This window comes from Mercenaria mercenaria, chromosome 4, assembly GCF_021730395.1.
Source record: "Mercenaria mercenaria strain notata chromosome 4, MADL_Memer_1, whole genome shotgun sequence".
Taxonomy (NCBI): Eukaryota; Metazoa; Mollusca; class Bivalvia; order Venerida; family Veneridae; genus Mercenaria; species Mercenaria mercenaria.
The window spans coordinates 81,553,005-81,574,391 of NC_069364.1; the positions used below are offsets into that span (position 1 = coordinate 81,553,005).

General features: G+C 33.7%; 1 protein-coding gene across 2 annotated transcripts in view; it reads left to right on the plus strand.

Moving 5' to 3' along the window:
- The first annotated feature begins 6,624 nt into the window (after positions 1 to 6,624).
- The window catches only part of LOC123552286 (serine/arginine repetitive matrix protein 1-like), a 43,550-nt gene continuing 28,787 nt past the window's right edge, over positions 6,625 to 21,387 (plus strand). The window contains exon 1 of one of the 2 annotated variants that reach the window (XM_053541795.1): positions 6,625 to 6,730. In XM_053541795.1, the coding sequence (XP_053397770.1) occupies positions 6,707 to 6,730 (24 nt within the window). In that variant the 5' untranslated portion in view covers positions 6,625 to 6,706. The remainder of the gene's footprint in view (positions 6,731 to 21,387) is intronic. The other variant, XM_045341829.2, reaches the window with a different exon arrangement.

Consider the following 21,387-nt stretch of genomic DNA (forward strand, 5'->3'; position numbering starts at 1 on the left):
CCCTCTAGGTTAGAGACCACCAATTGTTTTCCCATAGACTTACATTGTAACATTATGGCGTGTACGGCCTTCCATACGTCGAAACATGTATATCTAATTACAAGTTTTTCAAGAACTATCCTAGTTCTACCAAAATATCGGACGAAAAACATATGAATAGTGATACTTTATTTAAGTAATTTTCGTGTGAATGAGATGACCCCCTGTTTACATCATTGACATGGCGGGAGAAATTCGTTTGATAAAACTTTTTTTCAATACACATAAATGTAGCAAATTTTGTCAAAATGTATAATAAAATACTGTAAATGCAGTGAAAAAATATCAATTTTGAAAAAATAATCACTTCCTGGGTTTGTTTACATAACTGACCAATCAGAACGCACAGACGTTACCTTATTCCCAGGTATACACTTACCTCATTCCCAGTAAGTTCCCTGTACTTTTTTGAATTGGTGGTCTCTGACCTATAGATGAATGTTTCGTGTCACATTTTCCAATTTTACAGTGATATTGTGAAACATGATCCAATACCAGATGTCTTACAAAGTTTCATCAAGAAATGTTCAGTTTTAAGAAAGATATGGACAGTTTACTGAGGTCACCCCCTGTCGATTTATATGCCCAGACTCGGTCCCTGTCGTCGTCAGATTGCAATTTTTTACGTGAAATTTTCACTTATCTGCATTTGATTTCACTTGGAAGCTGAAATACGATTCATTCCGTAAAAAATAGAAATAAGGTCTAATAATTTTGATCATTCTCTAACATTACAGAGATAAAGATGATCCTTTTTCGCCCAAAAGCTCAGATAAAAATGGGCACACCTGTTAAAAAAAGAGGCCAAAATTTAACAAAAATCAAATTTCACGTTTATTTTTGCACGAAAACGTCTTTCTACATCATTTACAACAGATTTGTGGCCATTTACATTACCTGTGATGGCTTCCGACGAAAGTCATGTTTTAGCTCTATGATAGGTTAGAGACCACCAATTGTTTTCCCATGGACTTACATTGTAACATTATGGCGTGTACGGCCTTCCATACATCGAAACATGTATATCTAATTACAAGTTTTTCAAGAACTATCCTAGTTCTACCAAAATATCGGACGAAAAACATATGAATAGTGATACTTTTTTTTAAGTAATTTTCGTGTGAATGAGATGACTCCCTGTTTACATCATTGACATGGCGGGAGAAATTCGTTTGATAAAACTTTTTTTCAATACACATAAAATGTAGCAAATTTTGTCAAAATGTATAATAAAATACTGTAAATGCAGTGAAAAAATATCAATTTTGAAAAAAATAATCACTTCCTGGGTTTGTTTACATAACTGACCAATCAGAACGCACAGACGTTACCTTATTCCCAGGTATACACTTACCTCATTCCCAGTAAGTTCTTTTTAAAGGGCCGACTTGGCTATAAATTAGCTTCCAGAGTCTTGTGGTTTTCCCTGACATTAATGCCCATTTTATCATAATGTTTATCGCATTTCAATGATCAGCCATTACCAGGTACACACTAAGGCAATAATGCTGGACATGGTTGCTGTCTGACCATCTGGGTTCCTCTCAGAGAATATGTTCATGCTCCAGTGTGGAATTGCACTTGTGATACAGAAAAAAATATTCATTCAAATGTCATGTGTAAAAAAAATTATAATTATACCAGTAATTCGATAATTTACAGTTCAATCACTGTGTATCATTTTGTAGTACAATCACTAGGTCTGGGAACTAAAACCCACACTACTTAGTACTTGAGTTTCTGTTTCTCTGAAATATATCTTTTATCGTTTTCATCATTGGGGTTAGATTTTATGAAACACATACTAAGATCTATTTATTTCAAAGTAATTAAATGTGATATTAGTAATTTATTTACATAAATATCAGAAAATTATGGATTTACAGTCAACTCGTCTCCCAGTCAACTCGTCCCCTATTTGGTCGTTTCGTTCCCCTCGGTGGTTTCAAATTGGTCATTTCGTCACCCTTTTTGAGGTGACACCGTACATTACTATCTATGTGCATGACTGAGATGAATGTGATGAAAGAAATTTATTTCAATAGATATAAGACAACTAGGGAGAGCATTGGTCTACGGATCATGGGGCCGACAGTTCAATTCCCGGGCAGGGCGTATGGTCTCCGTGACGGTTTGATAAAAGGCATTGTGTCTGAAATCATTCGACCTCCTACTCTGATAATTCATGTGGAGAAGTTGGGGGTTACATCAAGAGAACAGGTTTGTACCGGTACAGAATCCAGGAACACTTATTAGGTTAACTGCCCGCCGCCGTTACATGATTGAAATACAAATACTGTTGAAAAACAGCATTAGACCCAAAACAAACAAAATAACACAATTTATGAATGTGATAATAGTCAGGGCTTTCCCCCTATAGATCTACCCCCCCCCCCCCCACCACCCCGTAAAAGGAGGTACTCCCAAAGCATAAAAACAACATGTCTTTATTCCAGATTCCAAAATGAGTGTTACCTTTTTTTTGCTGTTTTAAAATAGTTTTGATAAATGTTATGTATATTTTGGTTACCAAAGGAACAGTTATGCTGTTTAACAATTACTGAAATGCTTTATTATGCAATCTATTAATATTTTACACAAAAAATATTTTTACATAGATTTTGAAATTTGAAAATATTTCCACAAGAGCATTATGCCAATTCCACTGGTTTTAGTTGCATTCCCAAAATGATGAAGAAAAGGCCAGATAGTAATTTATTTACATAACTATAAATGTCTGCGCATATACATGTATAAAATGAAATTAAAAAACGGATGAAAAAAGAATAATATACAGTAAATTTACATATATGTAACAATAAATGTATTTACAATAAATTACATATCAAATATTCCCAATGAAATGGATTTATTTCATGGAAAGATAATATCAATATACATGTATAATGAATAATAATATACTCTAGAAATATAATAAGCCGAATCAATTTTTATTTTTTTTTTGTTGGATTTAACGTTGCACCGACACATTTTAGGTCATACGGCGACTTTCCAGCTTTGATGGTGGAGGAAGACCCCAGGTGCCCCTCCGTGCATTATTTCATCACGAGTGGGCACCTGGGTAGAACCACCGACCTTCCGTAAGCCAGCTGGATGGCTTCCTCACATGAAGAATTCAACGCCCCGAGTGAGGCTCGAACCCACATCGATGAGGGGCAAATGATTTGAAGTCAGCGACCTTAACCACTCGGCCACGGAGGCCCCTCCGAATCAATTAGGACAAGTGAATGGATAACGACATGGAAACAGTAATAAACGTACACTATTGTAGTTTATTTTGTGTTATAAGTAGTTGCATTACTTCATGTTTTTTTTAGTTTGACACAAATACCGTAACGTCATAATAACGTTAGTGCTGAATAGTTTAATTTGTTTATTTTTATCTTGTTTTTTTTTTTTTTTTGGGGGGGGGGGGGGGTATTTTTTGAGATTCAGAGTTCAACTTTTGTATTCTGTCAGAGATATTTATACAGCATACATGCTTGGTGTGAAATTTCAACATGTAACAACAGACACCTGATTCCGAAAACTGACCAAATTAATTGCTCTCTTGCAATTCATGCTGGGCGTAATGGCCATTAAATTTCCATGTTATAGCTGTAAGCAGATAACTGATAAAAGTTGCCTGGAGAACCAAGTCGGCCCTTTAAGTACTTTTTTGAATTGGTGGTCTCTGACCTTTAATTACAATTACAATTCTGATGCAAACATTACTCATTGGTCTCTATGCTCAAAAACACAACCAGTTACACTGTATTACTTTTATATAACAATTTTTATTAAAGCTTTCTGAGATTCATTTCTCCCCTTTTAAGTGACACCCTAGATAGGCTAATTTCATAGTTTTAAATGTTTAAATATTTTATTTTCATAATGTGCTCGTTGCTATTTTACTTGCATATTTCTTTTCTTAACATTAACCTCCACATTATAATTGCAGCTTTTTATACAATTGTTTTAATATATACTATATGTTGTTCTGTAGTCGGTTCAAAAGCTCACATGAGCTTATTTTGTAGGCCAAAGAGCTATAAAAATAAATAGATTGTGTATTATACTTCTTTCTGTAGGCCTACTTGTTTGCGAATCTTGGACGTTTCGACCCCAAGACATTTCGACCCCAGGACATTTCTCTCTGCCTCTGATTAGTCCTGATAGAGTTTGATTGGATTATCACACCTATTGATTACATCAATTAATCAGTTTATTTGTAAGCACACACAAGTGACATGTGACAAATAATGTCTAACAAGGTAAGTGCAGTTGAATATGATAAGCTTTTATTTAATTTAAAAGCTAACAGAAGTATGGCGATTGTGGTTTATCCACGAGTGCGCAAATTTCCCGTGCGCTCAACAAATTTTCAGCTTCGTATAAAAATGCTTTGCGCATTTTATTTTCCTTTTGTAAATTAATTATTTATTTGAGATATGATTGAATTCTATCATAAACCCTAAAAATACGATTTATTAAAGAAATACCTGTGTACATACAAAATTTTAGGACATGGAAATTCCGAATGCACAAATTTCCAGTGCGCATGCCGATTTTCAATCAGGTACAAGACGTAACGCGCAAAAGTGTTTTAATTTCCTTTTGAAAAATAATAATTAATGATATATATGTTTGAATTCTGTCATAAATCACTTCAAAAATACAATTTGTTGAAGAAATACGGGTGTATAGTGTATTTCGATTATGGCAATTTCCCGTGTGGTCGCCGAATTTCAATGTCTTATAAAATCGTTTAGCGTTAAGAAATTTTATTTATCCTTCTTAAACTTATTTATATTATACACGAATGATTTCTGTAATAAACCCTACAAAAAATACCATTTATTAATAAAATAAGGGTGTATTTTGGTAATGGAAATTTCCCGCGCGGTCGTCGAATTTCAGTCTCGTATAAAGTCATTTTGCGTGAACTTATTTTATTTTCCTTTCGTATTTTATTCATTTATGATATATACGAAATTCGTATTTTATTCATTTATGATATATATGATTGAATTATTTAAAACAAAACTTCAAAAATACCTTTAACTTAAAAAACAGGTGTATTCCGGTTATGGAAAATGTATTCCGGTGTATCCCGGTTTTTAGGTGGATTCCGGTTTGTTAAAATCATACTTTTAAAATCATACTTTAAATCACGTGTATTTGCTAAAATATTTAATAAAGAAAAAACTAATACGGCTGCTACATTTTCCTTACAGATATGAAATATGATAATAATTTTTTCCCCGTTTTTAACAGAACAGTACCCACATATTCTTATATTTTGCAGTAAAGGGGATTTCGTGTTTGGTATTTTACAACTGGAAGGAATGTCGTTCATAGAAAAGAAAAGAGCAGTTTGTAAATAACAAAAATCATATTCTGTATTCTGTAAAGCAAATACTGTGCAAAAAATGCGAAAATAAGCAATATGTTGTTTAATTTCCTATTGTTTTCTTTACATTTTCGCCCAAATTAAAGATAATGTTGACACATCTTTCTAAATATCCGATGTCACCACAATCGCTTAATTGATTGTTAATTGCAATGCGCACTGCAGATAAATATACACGTGCTGACTATATCAACAAACAATTAATCAAGGTGTGATAATCCAATCGAAAGATCACGTTTTTCTGATTATGATTTTAAATATCAATATAATGAAGATGGTGACATCTTAAACTTCTTTGAGTTAGATTATAATTATTTATATTTGGTTGAATCCCATAAAAATGAAATGCAATTACATCTTTCACCAAAAAAAAAAATAAAAAAATCTTTCACCCCCACAATAACATAAATAAATAAAAAAAATAAAATATATATATAAAGAGGTATTAAAGGTTTGACTTTATTAAAGTTATTTTCATAATTAAAATCAGCGAAATCGGCCCATGATTTAAAAATCTTCATTTTTTTTTAAAAATAATTTATAATTGATGATTATTTTCGTTATTGTGAGATGAAAATCACTCATTTTTTATATGAAGGCATGTACTAATATAGTCTTTAAGAAATTAAGAAAAGAATTTTAGAAAATAAAGAAATTTAGACAAATATGGCTCATTTTCGTAAAAAAAAATCTTACTATCGCGAAAATAATCGTATTTTAACATTTTAATAGGTAATTAAGCGTTACTACATTTTGAAATTGCTCAATTCAGTTTAAATTAAAGCTTAATTATAATAATGACGGCATTCTTAGATGATTTTCAGGCATATCATTGAATGGGGTCGAAATGTCCAAGGAGTTGGGGTTGAAATGTCTTGGGGTCGAATTGTCTCTTGGGGTTGAAATGTCTTGGGGTCGAAATGTCTTGCTAGCCTTGTTTGCTATCTTTCCGACTTTAAATAAATCTTATCTTATCTTATCTCAACCAAAATTTACAAGATGATCATCAAATAGATCTAGATGTGCCTTAGAAGGAACTTTTGCTATGCCTTAACTTGTTTATCTTTTATCAGCTGACACAAAAACGAAATACAATAAATTGCAACGGTTCAACTAATTTGGTAACAAAGTAAACTACGTGCTAGACTTGGATTCGGGTCAACAATATTTTGGACGCGTCTGTACAAGTACCACGTGGTAAAGGTGTGTTGTATTGTGGGATACTTCCTGTATGGCCGCCGTTTTCCTGTCAAAATGTCGGACGCAGGGTTTTTCAAGGTAAATGGTCCTCATTAGATGTGGTATACAACGAATTACTTAAATAAATGTTGTAGTTTGAGTGTGATATGCCACTCTATTAGCTGCATGTAACATATAATGACAACGTCTTGAACAAGTGGTGAACAGATCACTTTCGTTTTCATGGTTGATAATTTTCGTGCGGAATATCATAAAATTGTAAATATACGGCGCTGCAGTGTTAGCCTGTGCAAGTCATAGCAATATCCACACTAGTCCAACTAATTTGACGCGATCGTAGGAAATATCGAGATAATTTTTTTCATATGGGCAATATCCCCACTTAAACAAACACTCGAAAGATCAAAATAGTTGAAACAAAACCATTTTACAAACGGTACCATCTGCAAAATACCTTGGCATAACTCTATTACACAACCTTACATGGAATGACCACATTGACAACATTACCAAAAAAGCAAATCAAACATTGGGTTTCCAAAGACGTAACATCGAAGTGCACTCAGAAGGGTTAAAATCAAAGCATACAAAACACTTGTATGGCCCCAGCTGGAGTACAGTTCCACTGTGTGGTCCCCCCCACACTGAAACTCTTATTGATCTGCTTGAGTCTGTGTCACACAGGGCTGCAGGCTGGGCCAAGCGCGATTACGGCCGTACATCCAGTGTAGACATCATGCTGACTTCCCAAAATTGGCGACGCCTTGCACTCCGTCGCATAGACCAGCACCTGGTTACGTTTTATAACATCTTGCATAACCAGGTCGCCATCCCACTACCGGACTACCTAACACCCAACACTAGATCTTCCAGAACCAGAACCACTCATTCCCAGGCATTCGTTCAAGTTTCACCCTCATCCAACTATCATAAATTTTCATTCTTCCCTAGAACAATATATCATTGGAATGCCTTGCCCTCAGATGTTGTCAACTTGTCTGGGTCAGTGTTCAGTCAGGCTGTAAGCCAGATTGAGCACATCTCACCTTAAATACACCTGCCCTATTTTTAACCTGTTTTTAACCATTCTCATTCTTTCTTTTTTACAACTACTTTTTTACTCATTTTAACATTCTTTCTAGTTGACGCGCAAAGTGTAGGTCCCCAGCAGGGGTTTGACTATATGGAAGATAGATAGATAGCAATTACCGATTTCATCGCTGCCGACGCTTTACATGCTTTAGGTTTAAATGCTGATTATTTCACGAATTGGCCATAAATTCAAATAAAACTTACATGTATCAAAAGGGGATTCAATTCCTCATTGATTTATCAGGCTGGTAACATATCCCGATCGTGCTTTTGACATAAAAACTTATGTTTCTTGAAAAATAATGAAGATATTTTCTTCTGAATTGGTCCATTTATTAAGCATTAATAATGATACAAATTGAAATAAAAATAACTTGGTTGCCTTCAGTTTTGGTAGAATTATTTTCCCATTTCAGATTTTTATGAAGCATAATTTTTGACGTCCAAAAAACATATGATTGGTCCTACATTGTCAAATATACAGATACAGTATCATTCTGCATGCAGTAATCGAGGTCAGCCCTCCATTACTACTAGCGCCTCCCCCCGGTGTTCTATACCGTAACTGGTCCTACACCGTCAAATATACAGATGTTTTAATGCTAAGTTTAAAACTGAAAAGGGTTCAATAGCTTTCAAATGCTCTAAATTATTGCACTAGTACATGAATGTATACATTTTATTGTGCTTTCAATTACAACATTATAGAAAAATGTTGGTTGTAAAAAAAATTGTTCATACATCTGCACTAGAAACAAAGTATTAACCCTAAATATATAGAATAAAGGTATTGGCGCACAAGTTTGGAGCAATAGAAAGCCATTGAACCCTTTTCTGTTTGAAACATTGCATTAAACATACTTGTTTTGGACTTCAAAAATTATGCATTATTAAAATCTGGAAAGGGGAAGTAATTCTAACAAAACTGAAGGCAACAAAGATATTTTTATCTTAATATGCATCATATGTTATGCTTAATAGATGGGTCAAGTTTGTAATAAATATCTTCATTATTTTTCAAGAAATATTAGTTTTTATGTCGAAAGCCCGATCGGCCAATGTTACCAGCCTGTTTATGTAAAAATTATCAAATAATATCCAAAATTAAGTATTTTCTGGTGATTTAAACCTATAGATGTATGTACTGTATACAATTAACGTTTGGAAGTGGCTAGGGGTACAGATCTGTACCTCTAGACAAGCCTGTTAGGATTTCTGGGGGTACTGACCTCCCTTTTCTAGAGATTTAGAGTTATTTATATCTTAAATTTTGTTGAAAATGAAATAACAAATAACCCTTTACCACACAGAACAGAAGCCAAAGTAACCTCCTTTACATAACACTGATAAGTGATAATCAATAACCAATAATCGGTATATGGCTGATAAGCCTGACTGTCTTATCTGAACAGAGGTGTTGGCATTATTTTGTGATTACACACCAGGGCTTTTTTTTTTACGGCCGTTTTTATAGCTGTTATTGGGTTATATTCCCAATGCCAAAAAGTATGTATTTTTCCCAAAATGAGTTCCCAATCTACATTCTAAAAAAAAAATTCATCAAAATTGCACAAACATTGACCAAATTATGGACAATTTTGTAATGGTAGTATGTTAAAGAGGTTGTACAATGTGAAACAAGTGTTTGAGAAAGTGCTTAAACACATCCTTACTATAACAGGGTTTTCCTTACCGCGTAAAAAACGCGGGATTACGCGATTTTTGGCAGTCATGTCCCCAAAAATCTGCAGGAGTGCGACCTTGATGTCGCGCAAAAAGTCCTTCCCGATATTTTTTTCTCGCAGCTCTTAAAACTCGAAACTTAATTTTCGGCAACATTTTTGTTTATCTTCTTTTTTAGCTTGACTATTCGAAGAAAAGTCTAGCTATTCTACTCACCCTGGCGTCGGCGTCACACCTTGGTTAAGTTTTTGCATGCAAGTACATACAGCCATCAATTAAAGGCATATACTGTTATAGCTTTGAAACTTATTTTTTCTTTTTCTAGGTCAATTACCAACCTCTCTGGGTCAAGTCCCATAACTTTGACATGTATTTTGAGCAAATTATGCCCCCTTTTGGACTTACAAAATTTTGGTTAAAGTTTTACATGCAAGTTACTATCTCCAAAACTAATGCAGATATTGATTTGAAACTTCACATGTGTCTTCGGGGTTATAAAACTAGTTGATAGGAGCAAGTCCCATAACTCTGACTTTCATTTTGGCCAAATTATGCCCCCTTTTGGACTTAGAAAATTCTGGTTAAAGTTTTGCGTGCAAGTACATACAGCTATTTCTAAAAGGCATATAGATTTGAAACTTATTTTTTCTTTTTCTAGATCAATTACCAACCTCACTGGGTCAAGACCCATAACTTTGACATGTATTTTGAGCAAATTATGCCCCCTTTTAGACTTGGAAAATTTTGGTTAAAGTTTTACATGCAAGTTACTATCTCCAAAACTAATGCAGATATTGATTTGAAACTTCACATGTGTCTTCGGGGTTATAAAACTAGTTGATAGCAGCAAGTCCCATAACTCTGAACTTCATTTTGGCCAAATTATGCCCCCTTTTGGACTTGGCAAATTCTGGTTGAAGTTTTGTGTGCAAGTATATACAGCTATTACTAAAAGGCATATAGATTTGAAACTTATTTTTTCTTTTTCAAGATCAATTACTAACCTCACTGGATCAAGTTCCATAACTCTGGCATGTATTTTGGGCAAATTATGCCCCCTTTTGGACTTTGAAAATTCTGGTTAAAGTTTTACATGCCAGTTTCTATCTCCAAAACTAATGCAGATGGCTGTTTTAAAAAAATGGCAGGAAACATGTAAAAATGATCAAAAATAAAAAGGTCTAAGTACATTCTTATTAATCTCCATTTTTAATAAGCCGTCATTGCAGTCTATAAAAATGGTTGCGTGCAAACAATACAACACATATTAATTTTTTTATTGATCTTTTAATTCAACTGACCCAACAAAAAAGAGAAAACAACATACCATCTTCAAAGTCACTGCAGAAACAAAAAGTATAATTCTTTGTGTCTTTTTAAGCTATCTTTTCTTAGTTTAGGTGTTAAAGAAAATGAAAAAAATGTCCGAGCTAGCTATATGCCTCCAAAAAATTAAATTAATTGATTTTTTCGTTATTTAGCCCAATTTTATGGCTATTATAATGGAGAAAGTTTGTTTTTTAAATTAACTGTGTACTCTTAATACAAAAAGGCAACTTTGCCATACATTTTAAAGACTATCAAATAAATACCACAAGGTATTACATAAACATGACTTAGTATTTCATATTACAGAACTGATTAACAGTTTGACCAATAAATGTTTCACTCCTGACATAATACACATTATTACCATAACTTAGATTTTAACTTAATATTGTGATATAAACAGAATGCAAGTGTAATAACACCTTAATTTATCATTGCAATGCAGAAAAGAAGCGGCTTTTTAACAGTTTTGATCCTGAAACTTTGATATTTTTACATTTTTAGAACAACAACGATGAATTTGATTCAAGAAACAACAACAGATTTTCAACTTTGAGTTAACTTACGAACAGTTTTATAAGAACAGCTCCTCACAGTGCTGATCTGTTACATATCAAAGTAACAATGAGCTATTAATAGAATATAACTATGATAACTTCTGAAAACATAAAAATGTCAAAATGTTTCACTCCTGACAGGTTTGTCAACTTAAACACTAAGAATGAATAGTTCATCCTGCACATTCAAGCTCTGGTACAGTGATTCATTTTGCCGCGCGTCCTGCGTCAAAGACGCATATTTTTCACCGGGGACGCGTTAATTTGAAATGTGTGCAGCCGCGGGACGCAAACAATTTCACTGACATAATGTGTACCTTCTTTTACTTCCTCTAATGGTTTAAAAAGTAGAACGGATGTCGTGGATAATTTTCATGCGTCAAAACTACCTTATCACCGTTCGATTTCAAAACTACCTTATCACCGTTCGATTTGTAAAGCATATTCTGATTGGACAGTAGTGATTTTTTTAATCAATCGGTGACAGTCATTTATTTTATGTTTGGGAGTATTGTTTCCAAAGTACCCGGATATTTCGGCCAAAATATTTTAACAATCTGACGATGCCGTTGAAAAAAACAGCAGAAGTTAGATCCCAAACAGCAAAAACTTTCCGTTTTTTTTTTGGTCTAACTTTGAGTGAATCGTCGGGTACTGAAGAAGTGAGCATTTCAATAGAAAATAAAGCAGCGGCTGCGAGAGTGTCGGAAAATCAAGATAAGAAAAAAAGAAAATTTGTTTCTAAATGACTCACTCTTTATTCGTGGTTACACTATGACGAAAGTGAAGATTATATGTACTGAACAATCTGTACTGACAACATAAAAATGAACGGTATGAACAAAGCTGCAAAGAACAGAAACTTTCAAAATACAACTTTTAACAGTTTTTTTTTTCTCCTCATCCTGTTTAGTTCAGTTCTGGTGCAGATATATAGGATGTAAAACCTATTAAATCAATTAATTAGTCAACCAATATACAATGTACAGGATGTGAAAAAGCAAACAGTTCAAATTTGGGACTTGCTGTTTCATGATATATAATTTTTATATTGAGTCCCTTTTTGACTCATTACTCACTGGCTGGGACTCATTGTTTCAAAATATGTGAGTCCCATGGACTCGTATCTTCAGATTTCAAAATGAATCACTGCTGGTATATTGAACTTCATTTTGATTCCATTGCAAGGCAACAGTTAGGCTGAGTTAGAGTTTGTTAAGTATCATGTAGTGACTGCCAGGACACACCAGTGTTTGACTATGTTTGAACACCCGGAAAGCCTCAGTGTCTTCTGGAGGAACCTCAACTGTATTTCCGGTTCATCAACCTTTTCATCCTGCAAAATTACGTGAAATGCAAGGTTATATTTAGAAATTAGAGCTAAACATTACATAAGTCATATTTTATTACCTTAACATATAAACTTGATTATTTTATATTATTTGAAGTGTCAGTTTCTACTATCGTAATTAAACCCCCTGAACATCGAAGTTGTAAGGTGGGTTAACTGGTTTCAGTTTGTCTGACTATCAGTCTGTTCATCTGCCTGTCTGTCCATCTGTCTGTATATAGACACAACCTTGTGCTCATCAGTTGTTACCCCCAAAAAAACTCAAGTTGTAAGGGGGTATACTAGTTTCCTTTTGTCTGTCTATAGACACAATCTTGTGCAAATCAACTCTTCTCATCCCCTTGACACAATTTAATGAAACAAACTTCACAAAAGTGAAAATTAACAACTATAGTTGTACATGGTGCAGGTTATGTTCTCTTTCAGAAAAAAAAAATATGCAGAGTTATGGGACTTTTTTTTGTTACTATACTATATACATAGTCTGCATATGCATTCTTGTGCATGCCTAATCTCCTGAACCCATGCATACAATTTGATGAAACTTAAGACAAGTGATCAGTAGTAACCCTAGTTGTGCATGGTGCTTGTTAGATTCTTTCAGAAAAAAATACTGCACAGTTATGGGACTTTGTATTTTGTTAATAAACTATATACATACAATCTGCAGATGCAATCTTGTGCACTCCTAATATCCCGAACCCCTGCATACAAATTTAATGGAACCTCACTCAAGTGATCAGTAAGAACTCTAGTTCAGTGAACGGTGCATGTTAGGTTCTGTTTGATAAATATTCTGCAGAGTTATGGCACTTTGTTTTTTGTTACTAAACATACACTCCACATAATTATGCAATCTTGTGTGCATCAAATTGCAATGTACTGTGTCATTGTGTGCAGGGGAGTAGGGTACATTCATCAGCTTCAGTGATAGCCTTAGTGTTTTTAGTATTACCTTCAACAATGATACTGCTTGTTTTCTACTTTTCTTTTATCCATTCTCTCTGTTTAGATTTCATTCTTTCATCTACAACTTTGTTTGATTTTCTTCCTTTTCTGACCAGCTCTTTTGACTTGTTTCTGTTTTTGTTTCAGTTTCGTCTTTTCAAGTAGTTTTCCATCCTTTTTCAGTTTTTGTCAAAGTTTTCAAACTCTTTCTGTGTATGTTATTCTATTGGTTTCAGTCTTTATGTTCTTCAGGATTTTTCTGATGGCTGGAAGGCTAACAATAAGTTTTCTCATCTTGGCTGCTTCATATTTACTCTATAAAATGAATGTATGCAATTTTACCATTTTAATGTCAGGAGCGAAACATTTTTACTCATGCAAGAAAGCATGCTAAAAAGAAAAGATATATGCTGTAATTTGTTATTTTCAGCAATAGGTAAATACATTTGATAAAACATAAACAGGAAAATCTTAAAAGTAATACATAAAAATGTTTTACTTTGTGGACATAGATATTTATAAGATATATTTTCTACTGCTAAAATATTAATGTATCAATTTCAGTTTATAGAGCAGTAAAACACTTACCTAAAATGAACCAGACTGTAGTGATATCCTCCATTCATCACCCAGAATTTAAAAAAATTCCCAGCTGAACAGTGTTGCTTTTTAATATGCTAGTTTTAAGAATAGCACCAAAATTGAAAATAATGTTTCACTCCTGACATATACATACGAGCCACGTACTCCATACAAAAACAAAAATTTCACTCATGACTGTCTTTTATGATTGCAACACTACACACACTACTTGGAAAACTGCATTTGGGTACATGTATGTTTTATTTTCAAACATGGTGCCTCATTAAGCGCAAATGTTTCACTCCTGACCAAATTTGGGTCCACTGCGATATACCATGTTAAAAATAGTTTTGGGAGATATTATGATTAAATTATTACTTTTTTAAGTCAATTATATGTGTAACTCTATAATAGTAAGTGTAGGTTATGAAATACTATTAGTACCAAAAATTTGTAGTCATTTACATAGATTTATACTGATTTTTTATGGAAATTAACATAACCGCCCTCATTCCTTTACAGCCTTGTATTTTGTTTAAAACATTCTTATATTATCGATAGATTTATGTTACCTTTTAGTCAAGACATTCAACTTGAATAAAAAATACATGTTTTACTCTCTCATATACATTTTGACATTGAAATAATATTTTGAATTTTACACTTTTTTGTTGCACTCCTAACATTTTTGGCATGTTTTTCAGACATAACTTTTTTTTCTGTGAAGCAATCTTGACCAAACTTTACATACAGCTCTATGACACCAGTTTGCATTTTTAGACAAACAAAACAGCATCTAATAATGCATGATGTGATAGTAGTTTAAGAAAAACTACAACTAGCCATTTTTTTTGAAACAGCCCAGATATTGAATTGAAACTTCACATGTGCCTTAGGGGTTATAAAACTAGTTGATAGCAGCAAGTCCCATAACTGATACGCATTTTGGTCAAATTATTCCCCCTTTTCAACTTAAAACTCTTTTGATATTTAACCTTTTTAGGTAATATTTTCCTGCCTCTGGGACAATATTTCGAATAGTCGAGCTTGGCTGTCTTACGGACAGCTCTTGTTTATCAGAGCATCCATCTTGGAAAGCAAGCCAAATTTAGTTTGAAACGCGCTATTTCATTGGACAGAAATGTATAGCGAACCAATCAGATTTCCCATCCTATTTTCATCGACCAAACAGGGATTCCTGGGAAAAATCAAGGTTAAATTACCTTATTTGGTTAATTTCGCTAAAAGCCGATCTGGTTCATCCGAACTCGGGACGGTATACGTTCAACCGCGTAAAAGGCCGATCCATCAGATTTCGTGACGAGTATTATCAACTGTCTCCGCCAATGCTAAAATAAGACTATGGAATTCCAAAAAGGTGGTATTTAAAGTTGTACGAAGAAAGAAACAATACTGGACCCTATGTAACATGTATAAGTCTACTGTATTATGAAAGTAACAGTTCAAAAAGTTAGGTTCAAAAATGATAAATAAAGAACATGAATTGACTTTCACTGTTTTTATTCCATATTTTGTTGTTATACAATACAGGACAAAACTACAGTTAAAGTTATCAAACAATAATCAATATCTAAAATGTCCCCTTAAATCATGTGTATGTCCCCTAAAATGCAAACCTACATGACATCATGTCCCCCAAATAAAAAATCCTAGGGAAAACCCTGACTAAATATTTCCCAATTTGGAATATTTACGCATCAAAATTCCCAATATTGGGGGTATAGGCAATGTTCTCAAATCAGAAAGAAAAAACCCTGCAGTGGGCCTGCACATACTTATGTTAATAATATCATCATTTTAATATGTTCTGTAAGTTTGACATTATTTTTGTCAATATAAAGATTATAGTACTGTAATTTAAGTTCTCTTTCCAATGATACAAAATTCATTGTAGTTTCTCTTTGTGCTTCGAAGATATAAAGTGTTTAAGTAAGGGAAATATATTTTTTGGCATAACTTTCTGTTTTGGATTGGTTTCAAATTGAAATTTGTATATAATTTAAATTTTTAGCTCATCTGATTTTTTGAAAAAAAATGATGAGTTATTGTCATCACTTGAGCGGTTGTCGGCGTCGGCGTCGGCGTCTGCGTCTGCGTCTGCGTCTGCGTCGGCGTTGCCTGGTTAAGTTTTATGTTTAGGTCAGCTTTTCTCCTAAACTATCAAAGCTATTGCTTTGAAACTTGGAAGACTTGTTCACCATCATAAGCTGACCCTGTATAGCAAGAAACATAACTCCATCTTGCTTTTTGCAAGATTTATGGCCCCTTTTGTACTTAGAAAATATCAGATTTCTTGGTTAAGTTTTATGTTTAGGTCAACTTTTCTCCTAAACTATCAAAGCTATTGCTTTGAAACTTGGAATACTTGTTCACCATCATAAGCAGACCCTGTACATCAAGAAACATAACTCCATCTTGCTTTTTGCAAGAATTATTGCCCCTTTTGGACTTAGAAAATCGTTTTCTTGGTTAAGTTTTATGTTTAGGTCAACTTTTCTCCTAAACTATCAAGCTATTGCTTTAAAACTTGCAACATTGTTCACCATTATAAGCTGACCCTGTACAGCAAGAAACATAACTCCATCCTGCTTTTCGCAAGATTTATGGCCCCTTTTGGACTTAGAAAATATCAGATTTCTTGGTTAAGTTTTATGTTTAGGTCAACATTTTTCTCTTAAACTATCAAAGCTATTGCTTTGAAACTTGCAACACTTGTTCACCATCATAAGCTGACCCTGTACAGCAAGCAACATAACTCCATCCTGCTTTTTGCAATAATTATTGCCCCTTTTGGACTTAGAAAATCATTTTCTTGGTTGAGTATTATGTTTAAGGCAACTTTTCTCATAAACTATCAAAGCTATTGCTTTAAAACTTGCAACAGTTTTTCACAATCATAATTGGACACTGTACATCAAGAAACATAACTCTATCCTGCTTTTTGCAAGAATGATGATCCTTTTTAGACTTAGAAAATCATGGGTAGGACAATATTTCTATTATACAAAAAAAATCAGATGAGCGTCAGCACCCGCAAGGCGGTGCTCTTGTTTATAATTCGATTTATAGTCTATAGACTCGTCTGCCGAATAGGAATCTGTATGTTTTTACGTAAAAAACGACTTTCATACTGAATAACACTATATAAATAACGGATTGTTACATCATTGGAAGTACAAAATTTTTGTCAAAAAGATCGCTGATCTCGAGGCTCGTAACCGAAAAATACTTGGGCTAAAGATAAAAATATTTTTAGATAATATTACATAATTTTTTGATGATCAATCGCCAGTAAACCACGGGTGACTTCCACTGCAATTAACTCTTGGGGTGTCATAAAATATTTGGAAGTTGCGGTCCTTCTGTTAACACTTTCTGTTATGTAAGACCATAAATTCCAAGCCATCGTAAACACAAATTGTTGTTTATGGGAACTCTGCATATATCACATGTGACCTTCATGACCTTACACATTTAAAAATACTTAGGTGTTAAATGGTTGGGGGGTCAAATCAAAGGAAAAGCTAGTTTACACTGTAGAGGCCACATTTATGACCATATCTTAATGAAACTTGGTCAGAATGTTAATCTTTAGGTCAGGTTTAAATCTGTGTCAGGTGGGGTCAAAAATTAGGTCACTAGGTCATATCAAAAGAAAAGCTTGTTAACACTCTAGAGGCCACATTTATGACTGTATCGTCATGAAACTTAGTCAGAATGTTAAACTTGATGATCTTTAGGTCAAGTTCGAATCTGGGTCATGTCGGGTCAAAACTAGGTCATGGGGTCAAATCAAAGGAATAGCTGGTTAACACTTTAGAGGACACATTTATTACCATATCTTAATGAAACTAGGTCAGAATGTCAATCTTTATGATCTTTAGGTCTATAGGTCAGGTGAGCGATACAGGGCCTTCATGGCCCTCTTGTTTTAATTAACACTTCCAATTTGCTATTAACAATTTTTTTCGATTGATTATAATGATGAACAGAATAATATAATAATATCATCCATTCATACATATATATTGATGAACAATCAGAATGTTATTTCTAACATGGATATAAAATAAAGAATTTCTCGGTCTAGTTTATTGAAATAAAAGTGAAGAAAAAACATTTGTTTGCGATGTGCAGCCTAGAAACTTGAACAAAAATAACGAAATAAATGCAAAATCTATGGTTTACTTATGCTGTTGTACAGTGAATGCACTGATTGTTTGTACGCAAATTGAGTCTTTTGCTATATTTAGATAGCAGACCTTATCGGTGTCATCACGGATCCTTACATACGGGAGAGCTATTAATATTTTGTGTGCTTGATAGGATTATATGAGCGGTCGGCTGTTACGATCTATAGCAATTTTTCTACTATCGCTGAGGCTTAGTTTGGGTCAAAACAAAGGAAAAAAAATGCTTTAAATAGGAGGAAATTATAAGTATTGAATAGCTATGATGATAGAAAAGAAATTAAAGACAGGTAATTTATCAAGAATTTAAATTTTACTTTGGTTTTTCATATTTCATCACCCATTTTTGCCACTGTGATTTTCGAACATTTCTGTTCTTTCTAACTGGATTTTCTAGTGCAATCTTAATAATAAGTCTATGAAAAGTTTGCATTTAAGAAAAATATGACAACAGTCGCAAAAGCAGCTCATATTTTGAAGCATTTTCCAGGAATAAAACGTGCAAAGTTAACAAACCCCACCAGCTTTGAGGCATTGTGCAAAATAATCTTACACAAGACAGTCCAGACACTACAATCTGAATCATCTGGCATTTCAGATTCCATTTACTACAGCTGATAATTACAAAAATTCATTTTCCCCTAGAACAGTTGTTCAGTGGAATACATTACCATCTCATATAGTCAGTGTTGAAACAGTCTCCAGATTCAAATCAGCACTGGTTACATTAATGTTTACACAATAATTCCAGTACATATCTTTTTGCTTTTATTCTGTTTTTAACCCTACTAACGTCTTCCTTTCTGCACAACAGTTTATGTGTATAGATAATTCGCAGTTAAGGGAATTAAGGTTTAAGGTGTTATATTGCCCCTTTTGGACTTAGAAAATCAGATTTCTTGGTTAAGTTTTATGTTTAGGTTAGCTTTTCTCCTAAACTATCAAAGCTATCACTTTAAAACTTGCAACACTTGTTCACCATCATAAGCTGACCATGTACATCAAGAAACATAACTCCATCCTGCTTTTTGCAAGATTTATGGCCCCTTTTGGACTTAGAAAATATCAGATTTCTTGGTTAAGTTTTATGTTTAGGTCAACTTTTTCTTTTAAACTATCAAAGCTATTGCTTTGAAACTTGCAACACTTGTTCACCATCATAAGCTGACCCTGTGCATCAAGAAACATAACTCCATCCTGCTTTTTGCAATAATTATTGCCCCTTTTGGACTTAGAAAATCAGTTTTCTTGGTTGAGTATTATGTTTAAGTCAGCTTTTCTCATAAACTACCAAAGCTTTTGCTTTAAAACTTGCAACAGTTTTTCACCAACATAAGCGGATGCTGTACTTCAAGAAACATAACTCTATCCTGCTTTTTGCAAGAATGATGGCCCTTTTTAGACTTAGAAAATCATGGGTAGGACAATATTTCTATTATACAAAAAAATCAGATGAGCGTCAGCACCCCCAAGGCGGTGCTCTTGTTTTATCACAGCTGTTAGGAGGCACTGGGTGGATTGAGTAGCCTAGAAAACCTGACAGTCTTTTACTTTCTCTAACCCCCCATGCATGGCCATAATGCATCATTAATTTGAATGTTTGCCATTACTATAGAAGAAAGAAGAAGAAGAATAAGACAACTTAAAATATAAATTACTTAAAAAAATCTTTTTAGCTTGACTTTTCGAAGAATGGTCTAGCTATTCTACTCACCCTGGCGTCGGCGTCGGCGTCACACCTTGGTTAAGTTTTTGCATGCAAGTACATACAGCCATCAATTAAAGGCATATAGCTTTGAAACTTATTTTTTCTTTTTCTAGGTCAATTACCAACCTCTCTGGGTCAAGTCCCATAACTCTGACATGTATTTTGAGCAAATTATGCCCCCTTTTAGACTTAGAAAATTTTGGTTAATGTTTTACATGCAAGTTATTATCTCCAAAACTAATGCAGATATTGATTTGAAACTTCACATGTGTCTTCGGGGTTATAAAACTAGTTGATAGCAGCAAGTCCCATAACTCTGACCTTCATTTTGGCCAAATTATGCCCCCTTTTGGACTTAGAAAATTCTGGTTAAAGTTTTGCGTGCAAGTACATACAGCTATATCTAAAAGGCATACAGATTTGAAACTTATTTTTTCTTTTTCTAGATCAATAACTAACCTCACTGGATCAAGTCCCATAACTCTTACATGTATTTTGAGCAAATTATTCCCCTTTTTGGACTTAGAAAATCCTGGTTCAAGTTTTGCGTGCAAGTACATACGGCAATTACTAAAAGGCATATAGATTTGAAACTTATTTTTTCTTTTTCTAGATCAATTACCAACCTCACTGGGTCAAGTCCCATAACTCTGGCATGTATTTTGGGCAAATTATGCCCCCTTTTGGACTTTGAAAATTCTGGTTAAAGTTTTACATGCGAGTTTCTATCTCCAAAACTAATGCAGATATTGAATTGAAACTTCACATGTGCCTTCGGGGTTATAAAACTAGTTGATAGCAGTAAGTCCCATAACTGATACGCATTTTGGTCAAATTATGCCCCCTTTTGAACTTAAAACTCTTTTGATATTTAACCTTTTTGGGTAATATTTTCCTGCTTCTGGGACAATATTTCGAATAGTCGAGCTTGGCTGTCTTAAGGACAGCTTTTGTTTATTGACATCCTCGTTTTAAATGTAATTTTTGAAACACTTTATAAAATGACAGATGTTTATAAAAAATAATTTAAGAAGTTTTTCTAAATAGTTTTTTAAAGGTGTAGAAAGATTAAATTTTAATGAATACATTAATTTCTTGAGTGTTACAAGTACTTTGGTAGTCCTACAAATGCAATGCCCTTCCGGGAAGGCTTCCCAGTTGTTTACCTCAAAGTTCTATCGTTTCGGAAAAAAGCAGTGGCTCAGAGAAAAAAATACCCAGTGTGATCCCTGGTTCTGCAAAAAGTGGTTGTAATAGCTGACTGGTCATATTTT